At 56.2% G+C, this 22,245-nt stretch overlaps 1 protein-coding gene and 1 long non-coding RNA gene across 2 annotated transcripts in view; one reads left to right on the top strand and one right to left on the bottom strand.

The window, feature by feature from the left end:
* The window catches only part of SPRED2 (sprouty related EVH1 domain containing 2), a 70,091-nt gene extending 59,826 nt beyond the window's left edge, over positions 1-10,265 (bottom strand). Inside the window, exon 1 of the mRNA XM_064510164.1 lies at positions 9,977-10,265. Within this exon, the coding sequence (XP_064366234.1) occupies positions 9,977-10,023 (47 nt within the window). The 5' untranslated portion in view covers positions 10,024-10,265. The remainder of the gene's footprint in view (positions 1-9,976) is intronic.
* On the top strand, positions 9,496-13,206 carry LOC112989312 (uncharacterized). Its single transcript, XR_003260779.2, has 2 exons — positions 9,496-9,788; positions 12,699-13,206. It is a non-coding gene; the product is annotated as an uncharacterized LOC112989312 (long non-coding RNA).
* Positions 13,207-22,245: the final 9,039 nt, after the last annotated feature.

Here is a 22,245-nt window from a genome sequence, read left to right as displayed (position 1 = left end):
TTTGCACCGAAGGCCTCAGGAACACACAGGCTGCAGATGCTGCATGAGAAGTCCCACGGTTCAGCAGGACCGAGACCCTGGTCACTAAGGTGTACAAAAGGCAAGATATTACGGCTCTTGATGTGTTTTTACTGGAAAAATCTGCAAGCTGTCCTTGCCCATATAATACACATTGCTTTCTGGTTTCGTAATTGCACCTTTAAAACACGTTTAGTCCCCCGTCTCCTTCTCCCCCCGCCCCATTAAGTTTGCTAACTCTCTAAATTTCCCTTCCTTTGGACAACAAGCATAGGCTCATCTTCGGTGTTGTTTAATAAGTTTCCAGACATTCGACATGTGGAGTCTGGTGTGATATTACAAAACTGTAAAATTAAATATTTGCTGAAAAAAAATCATAGATTTTTTTTCTTTTAAGAACCTGTATTAATTACACTTCATCCTTTTACTTTTGTTTTTAAATACAGAAAATAGGCTCTGCATGAAGCTTTTCTCTAGTTCAGCTACTGAGCCTGCCCTAAACAACAAACTCCTGTTTGAAAACACAACGGTCATTGAAGAAACGCAAATATCAGAATTGCTATTTCTAAAAACTCTATGCAATTTACTAACTCTTCTGTCTTTACAGCCACCGAGCTGCATATATCCAGTAACGACACGTAAGGAAACGACTGCCTGCAACCAGCTTGACGCCTCCCGCGCCACGTTCCAGTCAGGAATGAGTTACGCTGGCAGCGCTGCGAATCTCCAGCGATAAAGGTTTTTGCTGCAATTCCAGCAGTGCAGAAACAGCGCGAGCGCGCCCCACCGAAGTATCACTTGCTTTTAGGTGGTGCCGGCGCGCGCCGCGCCCGAGGAGCGCAGAAGGACGGGCTGGGCGCCGAGGACCACGCCGGGGCCGCGGCCCAGCTCTCCTTGCTGGGGGCAGAGGCTTCCCCGCGGGGGCGGCTCCGGGCTCCGCAGCGCTCGTCTCCCCGCGCAAGCCACCTGCGCGGCTCTCGACGCAGCAGCGCTCCTCCACGCCCGGCCAGGCGGGGCCTCCTCCCGGGACCGGGGCGCCCCGGGTTTCCGCTCCCGAGAGCCCGCTCTGCCCCTTCCCGGCCGCCGCTCCTCCTCCAGCCGCGCCGCGCCGAGCGCAAAGGGCGGTGGGGGAACCATCCCTGCCCCCGGCTAGCTGGGCCCTTCGGCAGCGGGCACCTGGGCCTTGGGACACGCGACAGCCCAAGGCGGCTGCGGCGCCCAAGCCAACGCAGCAGCTCCTCAGGGGCTCCACGGCGCGGCTCGCCCGCCCCGTTTCGCCAAGGTCGCTCCCCGCGCAGCTCCTCCGCCGCCGGAGCGGCAGCGGACGCGGTGCTCTCCTTGGCCCCGGCTCCGGCGTCGGACTCCCGCGGCAAACGCGGGCCCTCGCCTCCCCAGCCCGAGGTCCGTCCTAGCGTCGCTGCCGCACGGCGAGGACGGCAGAGGCAGCCGGCTGAGGCCCAGGCACCCAGGGAACCACATTACGGAACAGACACACACCTGAAATCCAGCAAACAGCTGCAAACACTCCGAGTGCGCTCTGGAGGAGATCGTTTGGTGCTTTCAGGTGGCTACGCAATTTTTAAGAATCAGACTGTTTGTAAATAACTTGCAATTCTAGACACAGAAGCCCCGAGGCGGTGCCTGAGTTTACTTGTCAGCTCTGCCGATGTCTTTCTGTAACTCTTTCCCGAATCCGCTTGACCAAGGGAAAAAGAAGAAAAAAGCAGCTTTGCAGTAGGAACAGCTGGATACTTTCCCTCTTCTCAGCCCTTAGAGCCCGCGGGTCTTAAGGATCCCCCCAAATCAGCCCAGCCCCAGTCTCCCAGGACGTGTTTTCCCGCTGACCCAGTCCAAAGCCACCACAGGACCAGGCTGCAGGGAAGGGGAGGGAAGAAGTGCACCGAGAGCCGTCCGTGCCGCAACGCCAGAGCATTCGCCAACTTGTTCGCCGACCTTTATTCGCTTTGTCTCGACTTGAGGCAAGACACGCGCTTCCTCATATGCTGCAACTTGAAGTATTAGTAACCTCATAGCAGCTCGGGGGCATGCCTTCTGCTCGCAAAACCACACAAACAACCAGACTGCTTTCCAAGGGCTTAAAAACCAGGCAGGAGTGTTTGGACATGTTAACGGAAGAAATGGAACGAGCACGGGTGAACCGAGCTCTCGGTTTGCGCTGAACGCACGCGCACGACGCGGCCGGGCGCTGCGGGAGGGCCTTAAGTGCAGCGACCTTATTTTTGGGTGCCCGCTCGCGCTTGGCAGGGACCGCGCCGCAGATGCTGTTCCCAGGGAGTCAGAGCTGCCAGAACAGCTTCGGCCACAGAAAAACGAGTATCGCTAACAGCTGTCAGAGCAGGTAGAGAAAGGTGGAGAAAAAACAACCCTAAAAATAAACAAACATACGCAAGAAGGTTATGGGATAGCTTGTGTTCTCCACCGAAACTGCTTCCCGCCACCTCTAGGCATGTTAATAAATAAATAAAAGCAAAAGCATAAATGGTCGAGAGACTCTAATTAAAAGCTGACTGCGTAGACGTACTGCAGCCCAGAAGTGAAGAGCTGCTATTGGCGTTCATCTAATCGCGACCGAGGACGAACTCCCGTAAAACCGCACCGTTCAAGGAACTCCCGCCTTCCGCGGGCAAAGGGGGGGTGACAGAGGGGCAACTTCAGCCCAGGAAGAAGAGAGTGGGACGACGCACACAGCCCTGCTGCCTGACGCGACTCAAAAACCCCGGCACGTCGAGGCTGCCTGGGGACGGAGCACACGTGCGGCACGGGCCCGCGTCCTCCCGCGGCGGCACGGCTCCCGCGAGCACAGGGACGTGCTGCCAGCGCCGCCTCCTCTGCCCGTCTCCGCCATCCAGAGACACGGGCCAGGTCTGCAACGCGTCCCCCAGCGATGCCGCGGCAAGTCTCACCGAGAGCAACGGCAGAGGCACGACACCCACCAACTTCGCTTTCCCGTTAAAGAGGAGCAAAAAAGCAGCTGCTCTCAGTAGCAGACAAGCACTTTTGTCCCTAGAGAGAAATATGCACAGGTACTAAGCTGTAATATTACCGTTAAAAGGCCAAAAAAAAAAAAAAAAAAAAAGCACTGAATTGTTTAGGTGGCTACCTAAAGACAGTATTTTCAGCTTACATGTCTCACTTTAGAGCTTCCCAGCTTGCAAACCCTGCCGAACAAGGCACCGGCCCAGCCACCGAGGTCGTCCTCAGGGCAGAAAACGCTCCGTCTTGCCAGACACGGCGGTCCGAGCCCCAGCACCCCGCGGAGGCGGGCCGCCCGGCCACCCTGCCCGGGGGAGCACCGCTGCGGAGGGGCCAGTGAAGGAGCCCTGCTGCAGAGCACTGCGTCCCCCGCTCCGCACGCTCGCCAAGGAGGAGGAATTTCCCTCCTAGATGGAGTATCCGTTCGTGACCAGGCTCGGTGCATAGATTCAAGATCTTTCCTCTGATTAAAGCGCACGTAGGAGTTGAGAATGAGGGGGGGGACAAAAAACCAAAACACAGTTCTTGAAGTGTAAGTTGCAAGTAAAGCAAGTCAACGAATAAAGTTATTCAAAGAGCCAAAGGACAAGCAAACCAGAGCAAAGAAAAAAAACAGTGATTTGGGTTAAATTTCACTTAGACCTAATGCAACAGGCAGAACCTGCCGGCTACTGGCATGAACTTCTTTACAACCTTGAAAGCATGCTCTGTAATACCTGCTTTTGATAAAACACAACTTACTTCTAAGGTGAAGCATCTACTGCTGCATTAAACAGCCAGCGTTTCGTTTCGCCAGCTGTTCGGGTGGCATTTGCAGGAGCGCACCAAGAGCAACTACCCTCCTTTACAGCTGGGCAGCCTGCAAGCAGGGGAGGAGGAAGGGCGTTTGCACGCGCACCGGGGAAAGGAGCCGTGGCGGCGGCACAAGTCCCACTTCCAGCCAAAGGGCGATGCTTGAAGGAACCGTGTCCTGGAAAAGAAACTAAGCCAGAGACAAAAACGGTGCAAGGGAAAGGAAACGAGAGAGTAGAAAACAAGAAGTGAAACAGAGAAAACGAGCAGAAAATACACCAAGATGCCCCAGAAGCGGCAAACAAGCAGCTCCGGGCGGCAAGCCCACGCAGCACAGGCCGCGGATGCCCCGGGCTGAAGGTTTTAGACGGCCTGGAGACGATGTGCTGGTCAGAAAGATGGTCTTTGCCCACACAACGTTCGTCTGACTCCAAGCTTGCTCCAAAAAGCTGATCCGAAACCAAACTAGGGGGTAGGGAGCAAAGCGAAGCCATTGAAGTGCAAAAATCTCCAAAATCCCATACCCAGAGCTGCGTTTTAAATGTGCGGCCGGACTCATCTCTGTGCCCTCTTCACTCCCAAACACTTCTGGCCAAAAGGATTACATATTACTGTTAGAAAATATTAAAAAAAAAGCAAAGGAAAAAAGCACACAAAACGCATGCACGTTTGACCGAATTTCACCAGAAGAGCAGACCGTTTCTAGGGCTGAAGCTGGCCCTGCAGACGGGAAGGGGAAGAGTGCAGCCTCGTCAGCGAGTCACAAGATCTCGACTTCCGCGGCGGCGGGACGCTGCCGCTCCCGGGAGCGAGTCCCCCCGCGTAACGCTGCTGCTCTCGCGATTCTGCCGCCTGCCCGCGTTCCCCACGGAGATGCAGAGGTGCTCCGCTTGCTGACTGTGCCTCTGCCCAGGTTTAATACCGCCGGAGAGTAATTTATTCTTACTCTGCTAGGGGGAAGGAAATCAAATGTACTGATTTCCCAAGCATGCCAGCATGCATAATAAAGGGAAAGCAGGGGCTGAAACCACCAGCGAGTTGTCTCTTGCTCCACAGTTACTATTTTCCAACCCGGTCCAAAGGCAGAATGACAATTATCATTATCTCTCTGTGGTTTGGTGGCCTAAAGGAAGCAATTTTGTGGTTTAAATCCAGCTACCAGAGAAGCGAGTGCACACGAAGGAGGAGTCTCACTGCACTCGGTACTCTGCTTGCAGCCTCAGGATTTAATTAAACGGGAAGATAAAGCGCACCTTTTAAGCCAGGCTCGAGGGTGTGCCGCACTGAGGTGACGCACGCTGCAGAGCCAGGCTGAAGCCAGGCGCCTCCCGCCACCAGCGCTGCCATCGCCCGCTCCCGCCTCGGCAACGCGGGGGACAGCCGGGCCGGCAGCCCGTCCCAGCCCTCGGCAGCCCGTCCCAGCCCTCGGCAGCCCGTCCCAGCCCTCGGCAGCCCGTCCCAGCCCTCGGGCCGGCAGCCCGTCCCAGCCCTCGGCAGCCCGTCCCAGCCCTCGGCAGCCCGTCCCAGCCCTCGGGCCGGCAGCCCGTCCCAGCCCTCGGCAGCCCGTCCCAGCCCTCGGCAGCCCGTCCCAGCCCTCGGGCCGGCAGCCCGTCCCAGCCCTCGGCAGCCCGTCCCAGCCCTCGGCAGCCCGTCCCAGCCCTCGGGCCGGCAGCCCGTCCCAGCCCTCGGCAGCCCGTCCCAGCCCTCGGGCCGGCAGCCCGTCCCAGCCCTCGGCAGCCCGTCCCAGCCCTCGGCAGCCCGTCCCAGCCCTCGCCGGGTCGCTGGCCCCGCTCCTCCCGCAAACCCGGTTTGGGTCCGAGGGCCGCGCTCAGCTGCCGGCCGGACCCGGGCGCCCGCCCCGCGCCCTTCCGCTCGTTGCGCCCCGCGCCCCTCCCCGGAGCCTCTCCCGGAGCCGGCCGGCCACCCGCCGAACGCCGTCCCCGCAACTCCGTCCACGGCTCCTTCTCCAGCCGTTTCCAAGAGAGAAGCAGAAAGGGCAGGTCGCTGTTTTCTTCATCTGCTAGAGCGATTCTCTTATAAACAGCGAGCTCTCCAAGTAACGGAACAAAGCAGCTACTTACATGTAATATTTTAAACAGTCATGTTTTCAGGCCAAGAAATAAACAGTTATATTTTGGCAATCCTTCATTTCCTGTCCTATTTGGGAGCAATAATGCCATGACACATAGTATGTCCCGTGCCTTCCCCCCGGCTGAAACTGGCAACACAAAGTCAGCTGAATGAACTGCTTATTGCATCTGAAGAAAAATCGGCAGCACTGGGCAAAGTTGTTTTGAAAATGAAAAATGAAAGAAATGATCCTTTTTCAGTGCAAAGGGCAAACTGCAGCACTGAGACATGCGCAGTAGCGAGAGCGAGTGTCCGCTGATCCCTTTCCAGCGAGGGAAGGAAGTGGGATTTGGGGACCAGTGAAAGGACAAATTAGCATGAGTCAAGTTTAATTCTCTTTGCCTGGAATGGGAAAAATGCACTACCCCGAAGCAACAGCGCGCTCCAACACCGTGTTCTGCTGGTTTTGTAATGCAGCACAGCAACCCTCTGCAATGCTCCAGAGCGGCAATGACACCTCCCACTTACACCAGCTTCCTAAAAAGCTTCGGAAGCTTGCTAATCACTTTTGCAAAGGTTTGGAAGGTGCATTTACAGTCCTCAGCACCAGGCTGGTGCCAGCGTGCTTAGAAAAAAAAAACAAATGCACTTTCGTTGAACAGCAGGGATGCCCCGGGTGCCCGGTCCCGCCTGGGAGCCCGCTCGTGCGGCCGGCGCGGGGCTTCGCTCCTTGATCCCGAGCAGCAAAAGGCTCCGCACCAACACTTCCTCGTTCGCTGACCTTTCCCAGCTAATTACTTCCTGTGACTTTCTTGGAACTGTGCATCACAACGGGCGAAGGCAGCCCTCGGGCATAACTGAATCATTTTATGCTTTCGGATTCTGCTGAATACTCCTACTTACAACCATAAATACCCTGCCAGCACACAGCTGAGCTGCGTGCTACCCACCCTTTTCGGGAGATGATTCGCACCGGTGGCGAGCGGACTCGCGCAGCCCTCGCTGGAGCGCAGACGGCCAGAGCGCCGCAGCCCCCAGCGCTCGGCACGGAGCTTTGCTGACTTGCGCTCAGCATCGCGGCGGACGTTTCAGACTTGTTACGGAGCATCCCCCCCGCAACCACCGGCACACGCGAGAGCACTGCAGCCGTGGAGGGGAGAAGGAGGGAAGCCGAAATAAAGCTGCGGGAGCAGAAAGAGGCGTTCTCTTCGCAATGACACACTGACCTCCAAGTATTGATCTGAAATGGTGCAGTCATTAAGGAACCAATGAGTTTCCGGCATCCTAAGCACTATTTTTCCTCCTTGCTTTTACAAACTGTTTCGAGTTCAAAATGTTGCAGAGCTGTCGGAGAGGGAAAATGCCAAAAACAGAAAGAAAATCCCCCCTCCTTTAATTTACTCGAAGAGGGTTATTTTAGAATGCATCCTGACAGTGGTCCTTCTTTGTAATCCGGCTGTTAACATTTGCTCACAGTGCACTCAGTGAAATGAGAATAGCTATGCAAATTGAAGCCAGATATCTAGGGCAAATAGCATGCTATGCTACCATTGTTCTGACAGCTTGAGAAAACTCATCAGGAGAGCCTGTCCTTATTTCTTTTAACACCATCTATATTGAAAAATCACTTCACCCACCACCGAAATGAAAAACAACATATGAGTCACTAGCTTCAGCAACACTATCAATCAATGCAAGCTTGGAAGTGAAGAACTTACAGAGGAAGCCACGGCTTACCTAAAGTACCTAACTATGCCCTGCAACATAAAGGCCTGAATTGTACCGCAACCCGCACCACATTGCAACAGCCAGGACGTTATTAGTCTCAGGAACAGTGGCTCGGGACGGGTGACGACCACCTCCAGCAGCCAAGAAAACAGTAACGCTTGGCCGGGAAAGCGGTTCGGTACCGGTCTGCGGGCGCTCCCAGCGCTCCCCGTCTCCCACAGAACCTCCTCGCAGCCCCTGCTCCAGCGGTGACCAAAACACAGCTTTGTGCAGCGCAACAGTGACCACAGGAAAGGCGGCGGGACATGAGATCCTCCCTCCCCAACTCAAATAGGAAGTGCGTTAAACCAATTAGATGAAGCCTCCTGCTCTCCGGCATGGGAGCAACAGGGCACGTGGAGGAAGAATTTGTTCCAAAACAAACTGCAGCCTACAATTAAAAAAAAAGCCAGAGCCAAGCTCTCTCTCTGTGCCACCATGGCCGCTACAGTGTTGTACACCGGCGCACGCCTTTGCACCAAGCCCCCCACGAAAACGCACTCAGAGCAGCCTCCTCCAGTACTCGCTACCGCCACACTCGGATGTGAACGTACAAATACACAGAGACTTCCAGCTTTCATCTACTGCAGCGAAGACATTAGGTTTGGTTCTGCCCTCCCAAGACTGCACATGAACCCACCTCGCCTCCTCTCTCCATTGCCCAATTTGAGAAATGAAACCAAAAACCAGACCAACGACCGTAGGGTTTTTATTGGAAACGAGCTGCCACATTTTCCAGCCGACTAGGTCATGGCAATCTGTAAGAGAAACTGATTTTTTTTTTTTTTTTGGAAGAACTGTACTGACTTCAAAATAACCACAATTTCAGAAGCTACATATAAACATATATTTATAGCCTCTTCATTAAGTAGTGCCAAAAATACAATTCCTCTTAATACATGTGTCGTAGTCAGAAGCTACTTCCTTTCCACTAACTTTTCTATAGTAAAACATGTAAAAATTAGCTTGATGTTATTAAGGCATAGCACAGCACATGCCACCAATTAAATTTTGACTCTAAAACAGAATTGAAGTTGCACAATTTTTAGAATACTTTATAAGCCCTGAGAGAAGTAATTTTAAAGCATGGTACATCCTATGGTATTTGGCATTAAACCAGTCTTGTACGCAGTGAGTCATTTTTCTGACTGTCAAAACCAGAAAGAGATAGCCAGAAACAATGTTTTGGTGAGTACATCTTTTAAACGTATTCCTGTAATTGTGTAGTAACATCTTTCTTAATTTTGGGAAAAAGCACCATCAGTCATTTTGCAACCTCAGACATGGCATCTCGAGAGGATTTATCCACGGGGAGATCCAGGAACATTCGTCTGCTCCCTATCTGTGTAAACTGCGGCCAAGCCGAACCGGATAGCGTTTGCGGAAAGCAGCGTTACCACTCGGGGAGATTCTGCTCCGGGTTTGCCCCGCAGTAACCGAACGCCAGCGTCACGCCAGAAGATGCTCCCAAACTCGCACCCGCAGCACCCGGGGCATCTCGCAAGCCCCTAGCTCGCTCCGCAGAGGCATCGCCAGGCCCCGATCTTGCACAAAAGACGGCACGCACCCGGGTCCACGACACCGTCGTGCCCACGCGCGCTGCGCGGAGGAGCCCCAGCCGGCAGCGTGACGCTGGGGGTGGGGAGCACGCGCAGCGCGGGGGGGACCAGGTGCGAGAACGCGTGCAGCATGCGCGCCTGTGCGTGCGGGGGATGCGCCGAGGCGGGCACGCAGCTGTCCACGCGCGCGTCCGCAGAGCTGCCAGAGCGCCGGGCCCGGCCGGGCGGGGGGCGGTGAATGGGGCGCCGCCGGTGACCGGATTTATGAATGCGGCGTCACGTGACGGCCGCGGCCGCCCTCCTATTCACAAAACGGCAGCGGCCGCGGCGGGGCCCCGCGCCGCCGCCCCCCCCCCCGGCGGAGCGCAGCGGAGCGGAGGGAAGGGGAGGGGAGGGCGGGCAGCGCCCCGCCGTCTCGGCGACGGGGCCGGGCGGCCCGGCAGCCGTGCGGGCAGGCCCCGAGCGGCGCCCCGCAGCCCCCCGCCCCTTCCGCCGCCGCCGCACGGCAGGCGCCGACGGGAAAAGCCGCCCCCGGGGCAGCGCTCCCGGGCCCGGTGCTCCCGGGGCGTTTTTATGAATGAAAATGCGGTATGCAAATGAGAGCGGCGGCGGGGGGAAGAGGGCGAGCGCGAGCGAAATGGCGGATGTGCGGGCTGCAGCGCACGCACGGACGTGCCCGGGTGCGAGCGCGGGGGGGCCGCGGCGCCCTCCCCCCCCCCCCCCCCGCCGGGGCAACAAAGGCCCCCCCGGCGGCGCCCCCCCCCCGCCCCGCTCACTCGTCCGGGTAGGCGTCCTCGGTCATCTTCTCCCCGTCCAGGCTCATCCCTCGCCGCGGGCGGCCGGGCTGCGCCTCCGCATCTTCCTGCGCTTCACATGGCGGGGGAGGCCGCGGCCGCGCCGGGCCCGACGGCGCGGGAGCGTGTGCGGCGGCGGCGCTACGGCCTCGCTCGTCGCCGGGCCGCGGAGGAGGAGGAGGAGGAGGAGGAAGAGGCGGCGGCAGGGGGAGGAGAGGCGGCGGTCAGCGCGCCGCGGGGGCGCGGCGGGGCGCGGCGGCGGCGGCGGCGGCCCGGGGCGCGGGCCCGGGGGAGCGGCGCGGCGCCCGGCGGCAGGCGGCGGCGCCGGCCCAGCCCCAGCCCCATGGCCGCGCTCACGCCATGGCCGGGCGCCGCGGGCGGCGGCGGCGGCCCCGGCTGGAGGCGGCGGCGCTGCCGAGGGCCGCGGCCGCCGCGAGCGGGCAGGGCAGCGCCGGGACCCGGGCAGGCAGCGAGCCGCGGCGGCGAGCGCGGAGGGGACGCGCCTGCGAGTGGCGCCTCCCCCGCGGCGGCGCGGCCCGCCCCGGCCCGGCCCCCCCGGCCCCCGCGGCGCAGGGCCCGGGGCGCGGCCCGGCTCGGCTCCCTCCGATTTAGCTCGGCTCGGCCCGGCTCCGTCCGATTTAGCTCGGCTCCGCTCAGCCCTGCTCCATCCGATTTAACTCGGCCCGGTTTGGCTCAGCCCTGCTCCATCCGATTTAACTCGGCTCGGCTCGGCCCGGTTTGGCTCAGCCCTGCTCCATCCGATTTAGCTCGGCCCGGCCCGGCTCAGCTCGGCTCAGCCCTGCTCCATCCGATTTAGCTCGGCCTGGCCCGGTTCAGCTCGGCCCTGCTCCATCCGATTTAGCTCGGCCCGGCTTGGCTCGGCTCAGCTCAGCTCAGCCCTGCTCTGTCTGATTTAACTCAGCTCGGCCCGGCCCGGTTCAGCTCGGCCCGGCCCGGTTCAGCTCAGCCCTGCTCCTTCCAATTTAACTCGGCTCGGCCCAGTTCGGCTCAGCCCTGCTCCATCCGATTTAACTCGGCTCAGCCCGGCTCGGCCTGGCCCGGCCCGGCTCAGCTCAGCTCAGCCCTGCTCCATCCGATTTAACTTGGCTCAGCCCAGCTCGGCTCGGCCCGGCCCGGCTCAGCTCGGCTCAGTTCAGCTCAGCCCCGCTCCATCCAATTTAACTCGGCTCAGCCCAGCTTGGCCCAGCCTGGCTCTGCTCGGCCTGACTGGGCCCAGTTCGGCTCAGCTCGACTGGACTCAGTCCGGCGCAGCCCTGCTCAGCTCACCTCGCCTCAGCGTGCTTTGGCCTGACCTGCTTCAGCTCAGCTCAGCCCTGCTTGGCTCGGCTCGGTTTGGCCTGACTTGGCTTGGCTTGGCCTGACTTGGCTCGCTTTAGTCCAGCCCTGCCCAGTTCATTTTCATTCAGCTCGGGTTGGCCTGACTCTGCGCGGTTTGGTCCGATTAGGGTCACTTTGGCTCAGCCATGCTCGGTTCCGGTCAGCCCAGCGTCAGCAGCCGCGGCGACGCGCTGGAGTTCAGCCTGGCGTCGCTTACCGCCGTCGTTATTAACGCTTGGCCCTCGCAGGCAACGACACAGGTGCGGGCGCTGCACGAGCTCCCCGCGCCGAGCGCTGCGTTTCGCCGGGGCCAACAGCTCGGGTGCCGGCTCGAGGCACTGCCGAGGCGTGGAAGCAGGAGGCGAGTGCTCTGCAGCGGGCTGCAACATGCCTCGTGCTTTCAATCCCAGCTGAAGAAGCAGGCTGGCTTTTCTGCACCTTTTCTCTCCTCGCTCGCTGTCGTAACTCTATTGTATATGTGCATCCGTAAAGTGCTTTCCCTGAAGGCATACTATAAAATACTTTCACATGGAGAAGTAAGTCATGATTGCCGTACACTTTAAGGGGCGCACAGTGAATACTTTGCCTTGCGTGGTAAGTAAGCCTGGTCCTGCAAATGTCTGCTAAGAGGCGTCGGGCTCGGCGCTGCGGCAAGACGCGCTCTTGTCAACGGGCCGCTCGCAGCAGCGGGTGCTCTGCGTAGCCCAGAGCCGCGGGAGGGCACCCAGAGGAAGGATTCACTTTTCTCCAGGTCGGTAACACCGTGCAGTGCTTGCAGCAAGATTTTTAATAGTGTAGCCACAGCAGAAGAAGAGTTTTGGAGAATTCAGTGTTGTTGCTTTGGGGGGGGTGGGGGGGGGGAGCGCACTTCACATCCGCATAAAATTCCTGCCCCTGCTGGAGGAGAAAGCATCTCCTTGAGTGCTGTCGTTTGGATCCTTCTTGGTGTCTCCCTGGAGATGCCCAGCTGCGCTGCGGACTGGGCGCCCAGGCCTGCCTGAGGTGCTCTGGTGAGGGGAAGAAGGCAAGGAGAGCGAGGAGGTGATTCGCTGTTCCTGGCACCCCGATCTGCAGAAGCGTCCGAAGCCGAAGGTGTCGAACGGTGCCTCCGGCCTGGGGGGTAGAGCACGTCCCCTGCTTTTCCTCGGGCCGGCAGTGCTCGTCTCCCTTTTGGGTTTCACGGCACACTTCCACAACCTGTGTGCAGCTGTGTCAACCCCTCGTCTCGGCGGGGCAGCGGGACGCGGCACTGAAGTGCAAGCCCGATAAGTCCGTGTTTTTTATCGCCACCCAACTTTTGGCCATGAGGGTTTGGCTGTGAAGCTGAATGACCAGATGTGCGTTTTGGTTTTGCTCTCTCCATCAGCTCCGGTGTAATCGAGCAGTCCTGGGAAAAGAAGCCTCCGTCCTGCTGAAACACGTCGTCTCCCCTCTGGCTTCCGCGAGCTCCTCAGCCGCAGGATCTCTGCCTCCCGTCGAAGCCAAGGCGCCGGGCCCGCGGCAGGGGGGTATCCAGCCTCCGCGCGAGGAAGGCAGCTGCCAATCCACCTTTCCAGTCTAGTCTGCTGGCCTTAGTTCTGAAGGGATGTTCCGATCTGTAGGGGTGGCCGGGAGGTCTGCGTGTTTCTGCTCTGTTGGGTTGCAGATCCTAAATGGTCTAAATTCCCTTTTCAGAATCAGAAGTGGAAACTTGGAAAAAACCTGTGGACTGCGACCAACTTGCTGGCGTCCATCCGTGGAGGAAAAAGTCACTTCAAGGCTCTTTATGAGTTGCTTACACCTAAGGGGAAGCGGAGCGTCCTTTGGAGACGGTATCGGAATCCACAGTTTTGGTCACATTACAATATTAAAGTAATGTATTTTTACTTGCTAGAGTTTCGGCCCACGACGCCGGCAGTGTCGCTTTCCGTTTTTGCTAGCGCCGTGTAGCGCTCGGGAGCGGGAGCTTGCTTTCGTCCCCGCAGCAGCCCGCAGCGTGCTCGTCCGGGCGGCGGAGCCGCCTCCCTCCTGGCCGCTTTTCCTGCGCAGAGCCCGGCCGGACGCCCGCTCCGCTGTGCTGGTGCATCCCCCCGCGGAGCTCGGCCACCGACCGGCCCTGGTGGATGGTCCAGGCTAATAATAACCCCCGGATGCCCCTTTATTTTGGAAAGCGATTCAGGGATCCGGTTTTCAGAATGGCATGATAAACATCTTGGCAAAAGTGTGCTGGCACTGCAAGGAAGTGCCGAGGCAGGGATAAACGGCTGCGGCAAGGAAATGGCAGGAACTTCTTGAGCTGTTGCACTGTAAAAGACCAGACGTAATGATCTGACACTCTTCCACCCATCCACTTTCCCCCCCACAACTGATGCTGAGATTACGCAGCCTTCTAACTCTTTTTCTAACTTTCATGCCCAAAATCTCAGTCCTCAGCAAGAGCACAGGTGAGAGGGACGTGGTGAGTATGGTGTTTGGCAGTGAGCTACCGCGGAACCGCAATAAGCAGGGAGTTACAGCCCTGTGGAGGAACCAAGCCAGCGTGCGATCGTGTCATTAAAGGGCCATCATAACGCGCACACTGCAGAGCAGGACCGGCGCACCCGGGCTGCCTTTTTACAGCATTTGTTAGTGCTTGAGAGCTTCACTTTGTGATCCGAGTGACTTCTGTGTATTTTGTGTGTGCGTGTATATGTATTTGCCACAATGGGTAGATGCAAAAGCGTCTGAGACTTTGAAGCTGAAGCTTTGCTAGATCCAGTTTCTGCAGCCTCTGGCTTTGCAAGAGCTCACATTTGATCTCTGCTGTCACTGACACGTTAATTTGGAAGTTGCTAAGATATTTATTCGTGGAAGGATTTCTGTCACAGTACAGCCTGTTACTATTGTGTATGTGCCCTTAGCGCTGATAAATACTGAATTTTATTTTTCTAACACTGAAGTTACCACACGGGTTCTTGGGAGTAGCGCTTTAGAAAGGAGTGACTTTTCTGAATGAAAAGGCTCTCAAAGGTGCAGTTCCTACTTGTATATTCTAATGTTTGTATACAGAGTTCCTGCTTACGCACAGAATGGTGTTTTCCCTGTGATGTGATCATTACATACCTAGAATTAATTAGCCGTTGGTGGCAGTGCTTCAAGGCAGCAGCTTCTGCATACTAATGATGTGCACGCTATGAGTATTCTGCGTTTTGTGTTTGCAAGGAAGGTTTACTGCTTATACTTTAACTGTTGCGAAGAACCTGGCATAGGGACATTGTTCGTACTGAGAATGGTCTTCGCCAAGTGCTGTTGGAGCTTTAGCTGATCTTAGGTGAAAAGCGATGGAATTTGAAAGAGCAAAGTCTAGTATGGCATTCATTGCAGACTTCCAGCGTAGCCTGTTACCTTCACGTACGCTTGCCTTTAAATAGCTGAAACCTTCCACGCTATCGATGTAGGAATCTAAACATGAATATCGGTACCATGTTGAATGTGCCCGTTTAAATGACTTTTCCACTGACTCACTCTGTGACTTTGAATGAGCGAGGACTGGAAATCAGTAGTCCTGAATCACTCTGTCCTCTAGACGATTGCCCTCCCCCCGTAATTCTTCAGAGCAGCAATCATATTTTAAAAGCAGTGATAACATCCGTGTTTTTCCCCATTATAATCGCTCAGAATTTAAGAGCTGCAGAAACGATCTGAAACATTTGCAAGCAGCTTGAAAGCTCTCAGCTTTGACACATTTCTGTAGGTCACGGAGTTTGGCAATGCAAAGCCTTTTGCAGCAGGAGTGGGATTTTGGTCTGTGGCTGAGAGAACGGTCACAAGTATTTCTGTCGCCTGCCGGGGGAAGAACTGGGGCGATCCTTGCGGTCTCGCTACGATCGTCTTTCACGGACGGCAAGACCAGGAGAGGGAAGCAGAAAGGGACCCTCACCGCCAACAGGCTGCTTTGACAAAGACCTGACTATCCCACTGTTTTCTGGTTTTCTCTTTTCTTTACTGCGATGAGCTTTATCGCTGGACAGAAGACGCTTGTGCGCTCTCTCTGCTGCTGCCCGCCCGCACCTCTCCGTACAGGTTGTGCGACCTGGAGGCTGGAGGAGCGGAAAGGAGGCACGGGGAAGGAGAGCGGGGATCGCAGAGATACCCGAGCGCTCACCGGCGCAAAGGAGAGAAACGGCTGGTTGGAAGAGCGACGCGGTGCTCCTGACTGGAAGGCGGCGGAGGAGGAGCTCGGCCCTTCTGGACGCCGCTGGATCCGCCGGGCAGTAGCAGCGAGCCGGCGGCAGGGAAGGCGCTAACTCGCGCTTGCGGCGCTGAGCCACCTCCGGCAGAAACCTGGTTCCTTTAGTTGCTGCGCTCACGAAACCATGCGTTCCCTCCCACCTGCACCCAAAGCAAAAGCAAGGTTTCTTGAAATTGAGTGATTGCAAGGAAAAGGGGGCTTCTCAAAAGCCTTGTTTTCCTGTTGGGCTCTCTGATGTCCCCTTAATACTCAGCAGAAAGTGATTTATCGCCCTCCCGACACGATGGTTTGGTGTTTCCTTTGTGTGCATGACTTCCTTTTGATATAATGAGCTGATAACGAACCCAAATTGTAATCTCACCAGCACATGACACAGTGTCTTTGTGGTGCAGACAGCGGGGAAAGGCTCCGCTCTTGAGTTCGGCCCCTCAGCCGCCCGATTCCACCCTGCAGCCGGCGGGACGGCAGCGGTGACGGTGACGGAGGCGGAGGCGGAGGCGGCTGCACCAGACCTAGCGACGCGGAGCAGAGCCGCGGGAAGCCCTCCTGCAGCCGAGCCCCTGGTGCGCGCTGGGCAAGCAGACAAGTGCTCGCCTGCCTTTTAAACTTGCTTCCTATCTTTTTCCATGAGCGCTTAGGAGGAAAAACTGCTTCAACGCCTTTGTGTCTCACTGCTGGCTGCCCAGCGGCGCTTTGCCCTGGTGCCCTCGCGGCCGGCAGCAGCGTCGCGGGAAGCGTGCACGGGCCGAGCTGCCCCGGATGCGCCGGGAGCCGGCGGTCTGAGAGGGCCTGACCGGGCAAGTCAGAGCTTCCTCGCCTGCGGGCGGGACGTGCCTCAGGGGCTCTGGGCTCCGCTCCTGGCCTCTTCACGAGGCTCTGACAAGGGGCTGCTCCAGGGAGCCCTAGAAACGGCTGGATCTGGGGAAGCCACGGGGCCCGTGCACAGCTTTTCCTCCCTTCGTTAGAGAGTAGCTGGATTAGGCCTCAGCCTTTACGGAGTCCGAGTCTACTTGAAGAAGCGCAGTCGCCTTCAAGCTTAGCTTAATGAAAAGCTCACGGGAGATGGACCCCTTTGAGCACCCGAACCCCCTTCGGCGCGGGGCTCCTTGCTCGGCCTCCGCAGGCGACAGGTCAACTGCTGCCTGCGGCACGGGGCGAAACCAATTTTCTTGACCTATTTTTCTCACCTAGCATCTCGCGATGCTTACAGGCTCCTAGTTAAGTATCCGAATCGTTAAAATAGCACATTTACCCGGCCCAGGCCTGGCTGGGGCAGGAACTAGCACACAGGTACTGATCAGAAAAGACTTGTGGAAATAAATCACGTTGAAGTAGGGTAACGAGCAAATGGCTGGGTCGTGTGTTTAGTGGTTTAGGATACGGGGCAGAATCAGTTGCCTGGGTGCTGGATGCATCCTTCTTAGCAGAGCCCTCGGCTTCAGGGCTGTTCCGCGACGCTGACCCACACCGTCATTTACAGATCCTCGACCATATTTCGTTTCAGCGTGTAACAGCCCACCCTCTTCTCCAAGCAGATATTGTCCCTTGTGTCCACGTCCTTCTAAAAAGCACAGCTCAGCAAACACAGTACGTTGAAGTGGCCTGGCTCAAGAGTGCACGGGGAAGGCTGAGGTGGAGAGTTAAAGCTGAACAACCCATTCGTGGTTAACCCCACGCGCTACTGGATAGCGCGGGAACGGTAAGTCCCAGCACGCAACGAGGAAACGGGGAGGAAAATTCAATGAGGTGCAGAAAGCAAGACCTTAGGCGGCCATCAGCCAAGACACCTGCCTTGCTATTCCTGAGAATTCCCACGGAAAATCGTCACTCGCTCCTTTTATGTCCTTGTAGTCACAAACATGTTATGTGTCCCTGCCCACTTCTCAAGAGAAGAGTAATTAGTCATCTCATCCTTTGGGACTCTACGTATAATCCTGTACGTGTTCCAGCTCTGCCTCCTGCAGAATGAAGGTGGACAGCTCTGCTTCGTGCTCGGTTATTAACACGTACTTCCAGCTGCAGGAAGGAGCAAGAAGCCCTGCAGTGCAAAAGCCCCTTCAAACCTGTCCCAAAACCCCCTCAACCCATGCAGGAGCCTCTCTTGACTGAGCAAAACCAGGGCCAGTTATTGCTGGGTGAATGTCCTGCCCTTAAAAGCTGCAGGTAAAAACAAGCTAGATGTTTGGTATGCTGAAGTGGCTGCTGAAGGGATTTTTGTTCATTCTGTTTAATGCCTTCCTGCTAAAACTACAGAGCAGGAGGAGTGTGGGGTAAATTGAGGTTTACTGTGATGGAGAAGAACTATTTAGAATTTGCTAGAAAACAGCAAATGGAAGACATTCTGGAAAACAGGTTTTGTTTCGCTAAGGCAGAAGTACTTGAGTTATGGGCTGCGTTTTAGTGATCGTGAAAAAAACCTCCTGGATCTGTGGCAGGTAAACGTTTGCCTTTGGTTCTGTTTTTTCTCTTTGTGTCTAAACCCCAGCATTTGCACCTAAATGGACATACCCAGAACTGTGTTAGGGAGAGAATTGTATCCTCTCCCGCACGCACGTGCTTTTAAGGTGTGATAGCTGTTCGACTGCAGCTTTACAAAGCGTGGCTGGAGGGCTGGTTTGGCAGGGAGGAGTTACAGGGCGCTGCGGATAACCGCCAGCCTCAGACCCACTGAAGTCCGCGGCAGCTGGATCAGACCATCCAGAAGAGGGGTTTTGTTTTAGACAGCCGTAACGTACCTTCAGTGGCCTATGGCAGATTGCGGCATCCTGATTCTCACATGTCAGAGAGATCCCACCGACAGAAGTGGGAACGTGTGCGCTAGGATCACACGCGTTTTCAGGGTCACAGGTGTTAAACGTGTGTCTGAACCTCTGCAAAATTAAGGCTTCGCTACAGAAAGCTTTTCAGTTGCCCTACCTTTCTACCTTCTTCAGACACCTAGCTCCTTAAACATCCCCAACTCTGCAGCATCACCTGTCATCTTAAGCATTTTATCACTTTTTTTCTCTAAATAGGGAACTTATGAAGAAGGCATTTTGGTGGCTGATGACTTTTTTTTTTTTTCTTTTTTTTTGGTCATCTGTTTTGTCTTTATCAGACCTATCACAGAGTCTGAGCTCATCCTTTTTTGCTTTCTCCTGCCGGATCTGTTCTTTTCAGCCTTTGCTCCTGTGTCTTGGACAACGGAGTCCAACACTACTGCTTTTGATACAGTTGGTGCATCCGTATAATCATGTATGGTCTTGTATACTAATTTTCATTACTGTCTTTCATAGTCTTTTGTAAAGGCGGAGAAGAGTGCTAGTCTTATTTTAGGGCAGAAGAAATCACAGTGCAGTGAGACACCCAGGTGTCGGTGGGAGAGCCCAGGCTGTGCCGAGCACACGGGAGTCATCCGCAACGGGAAAACCACGTTCACTTGGACTGAATTCCCAGGGCTTGTTCATGTGTGCCTCGTTGCTGGGCTGTACGGTCTTTAAGTCACCTGCCCTTCTTGCCTTTGTTCCCCTGTAATTTGCTGTCAGAGAGGAGAGAAATATATGTTCTTACGTGTTTTTTGAGACATACCAGAATTCCTCCAAACTGATGAGACTATTGGAGTAAAATCGAATGCTTCGAGCCTAAACACCACGTTGCTTCTCGTAGTTCGTGGCAGCCTTGATTAGCCGAAAACCGTGCTGTGAAGCTGCTCCATCAAACCGTATGTGTTCCTGTCTTCTGCCTGGTGGGGCCCCAGGAAATGTACTCCAGCGTGCATTTCCACCCTAGGAAACATTCTTTACATCCCCATTTCCAAGTTTTAAAATAACTCTCTACAGATTAAACACATTTTTCACCATCCAAAGAAGTGTTTTCACTTACAAATCTATTTTGCTGCCTAAACAAGAGCCCTTTCCTTTGCACTTGTGCCAATGTGCAACTTGCATGAAGGATTAAACTTAGATTCTTGGCTGTAATGCTTCCGTCCCCCCCCTTCCTTTATAATGACCGTAAGGCATATGCCTTCTCTCGTCTGAATTTTAACCTTCCTCAAGAAGGTGTGTTTGAAGGAGGCCCACCCTTCAGAAGATGTTTTGCAGTATCACATTTGTGCCTTTAGCGTTGAGGACCAGCTCCGTTTTCAATTTTAAATGCACTTTTCAGGATCTTACATCACAGGAGTCTAAATTGAAGCACATTTCCCATAAAGGGCCACAGCACATGCATTCCTACGGGAAACTGCGCTATGACATGAAAGATACCCAAGCACTGCAGGTGATCTGAAGGTGAGCAAGGCTTGGCCTTTCAGACGTCCCGCGGGAGGGAAGCACCCAAATCCCGCAGCATTGCAAGCATCTGAATCATGGGGGTCAGACCGTGAAGCCTCTGATTCCCACTGCTTTGAAAACACGTGCAGCTCCAAAGATCCCTCCGGCGCAGGAGCGGGGCGGCTGATCCGGGACTGTGCCGGTGTCGGGTTTGAGTGAGCGCGCAGGGGAAGCTCTGCGGCCAGGCACCCCGCTCGGCCTGGCCCCCCAGCAGTGGGGGACCTCCGCTTTCCGCCTTTCCACTCTTTCTCCCCGTGGTTTTCCAGCTCAGAGGTCAGGTCTGCTGGCTCCGCGCGGTATGAAGAGTTCGCTCGCTGGTCTGCAGGCTTGAGAAGGGCTGGTCACGCCTGGTGTGAAGGGTTATTTGTTCTTCTAGGTGGCTTTCTCTTAGTTAAGGCTCTTGGAGAACACTTTTTCCCCTCCAGTACGATGGTATCGATCCGGCGTAATTCCTCTGGCTCCCTTATTGGAGATATAGAGCAGTGAGACCAGCACCCGAAGCTAGGCGGCTGCGTGAAGCGGGCCGGGCAGCGTGTCCCTGCGGGACCGGCGTCCTCCCCGTCAGCCCCGTCAGGCCGCGGGTGCGCGGAGGGGCCTCGCCGGGCTTCGGCCCAAGCCGGGCTTCCTCTTCGGCCTCCGTGGGAAGGCGGCCTTTACGCGTGGCCTGCGGCTGCCGGGAAGGACTTTGCCATCTCAGTGTCAGGCCCCGGCGGTCCCTCTCTTGGCGTCGCGGTTGGAGAGGATCCTGGGCTGATCGGAGTGCTCTCCCGGGCCTAGACCTTGCGGAACGTGTGGCTCAGCTGCCCGTGGCCTTACCAGGCTTGACACACACGTGCCAGCCAAGCTCGGAGGGGAAAGGAAATACGGGAATATTCCCTACCGAAAGACATGGCCTCCCTTGGCATTTTCGGTTGCAAAACAACGGCTTACAGAGAGTTCTGCACTGGAAGGTGTCGCTGACCTTTTTCCTTTTCTCTTTCGACTTTTGCTTCCTGTACAGCAGTACCTGGGGTTACTTTACATTGTCACTGAGGATTCCCCTCCCTGTCCCCTCCAGTCGCATTAAACCTCCCAAGTTCCCCGCGATGCGAAATTGCTGAGGGAAGACATTTTTGTTTAAACTGGAAGCCCTGGACACAAGAGCTGCTCCTCCCAAAGGAAATATTGCTGTTGTTCTTTTTACTTCCATATCCTAAAATAAATCTTCAGTCTTTGCTCTGTACCCGGGTAGTTCCACCTAGAACTTCCTGGTTTCCTATAAATTCTGATTTATTCCCTTGCTGAGTCCATGGAACAAGATGCTAAATCCGTCTTATTAATAAATAAATAAATAAAGCCCTCACTGGAATATTTTGTTGAAAAATGTCACAATGTAGTGATTTTTGAAACAAAAGGCCAAGAAATTAGTTTTCCTTCTCTAAACGAGGGTGGGGGAAATGCATGCGTATATTCCTTCGCTCAGACCGGAGCCATTGAAGTCTGCTCCCTCGTTCTCAGTGCCAGATGCAGGGAAAGGAGGGCTCGGCGTGACCCTCCTATGCGCAGGGGTGCGTGTAATGAATATTGTGGTGTCAGCCTTGGGGGGTTTCATCGTGGTGCTAAGGAGCAGGGGGCTGTTTCGGGAGCGAGGTGGCTCCCGAGGAAGGCGGAGATGCGGCTGCCCATCCCTGCAGCGCCCCGAGCTCCCCCGCGCCCCGAGCCAACCTGCCGGGCTCTGCAGCTCGCCGCTCTCCGGGCGGGGACAGCCGGGTGGCCGAGGCCAGGCCCTTCCCGGCATCCTAGCAGACGTCTCTGGGATAGTGTTTCGTGCGGAATTGTCACCTGGCGCGGCTCTTCTCCCGGGATGCCCATCCTGATCGGGATGCCCGGGCGGAGACGCAGAGGCAGCGCTCCCCTCCGCCGCGCAGACGTGGGAGCGAGCCCGGCCGCGGCACAGGCACGGGGCGGCCGCGGACCCCCCCGTGCTCGCGGCAGAGTTTCAGGGGTGCCGGACACGTGGATGTGTCTGCCGGTGAGGCCTTCACAAGGACGAGACGTCACCGCGCTCTCCGCTACCGAGAGCTGCCCCGAGGTCGGTGTCGCAGGATTTCCGCCGGCTTGTGCTGATCTTCCAGACGAGTCTCCCAGGGAGGAAAAGGGCGAGGGACGCACAGGTACCGCGCGCCCAGCTGTCCGCTCTGGGGCTCCCGGGAACCGCCGGAAACCCGGGCAGGAAGAGGCAAAAAAAACGTGAGAAGGGGGAAGGGGGGAAGGGAAGAAGAAGCTGTTTTTCTAAAAGCTTGGCTGCCCTCCCGAGCAGAAAAACAGCAGAAAATAGATGCATGCACTCGGCGGGTTTAGACCATTAAGCCTTTCCTTATTCTGTCGACGCTGAGCTAGAGGGAAGGGAAGTTTGC

This window comes from Dromaius novaehollandiae, chromosome 3 (genome assembly GCF_036370855.1).
Source record: "Dromaius novaehollandiae isolate bDroNov1 chromosome 3, bDroNov1.hap1, whole genome shotgun sequence".
Taxonomy (NCBI): domain Eukaryota; kingdom Metazoa; phylum Chordata; class Aves; order Casuariiformes; family Dromaiidae; genus Dromaius; species Dromaius novaehollandiae.
The sequence above is the reverse complement of the archived record's forward strand: the minus strand, read 5'-3'. Positions and strand labels throughout refer to the sequence as shown.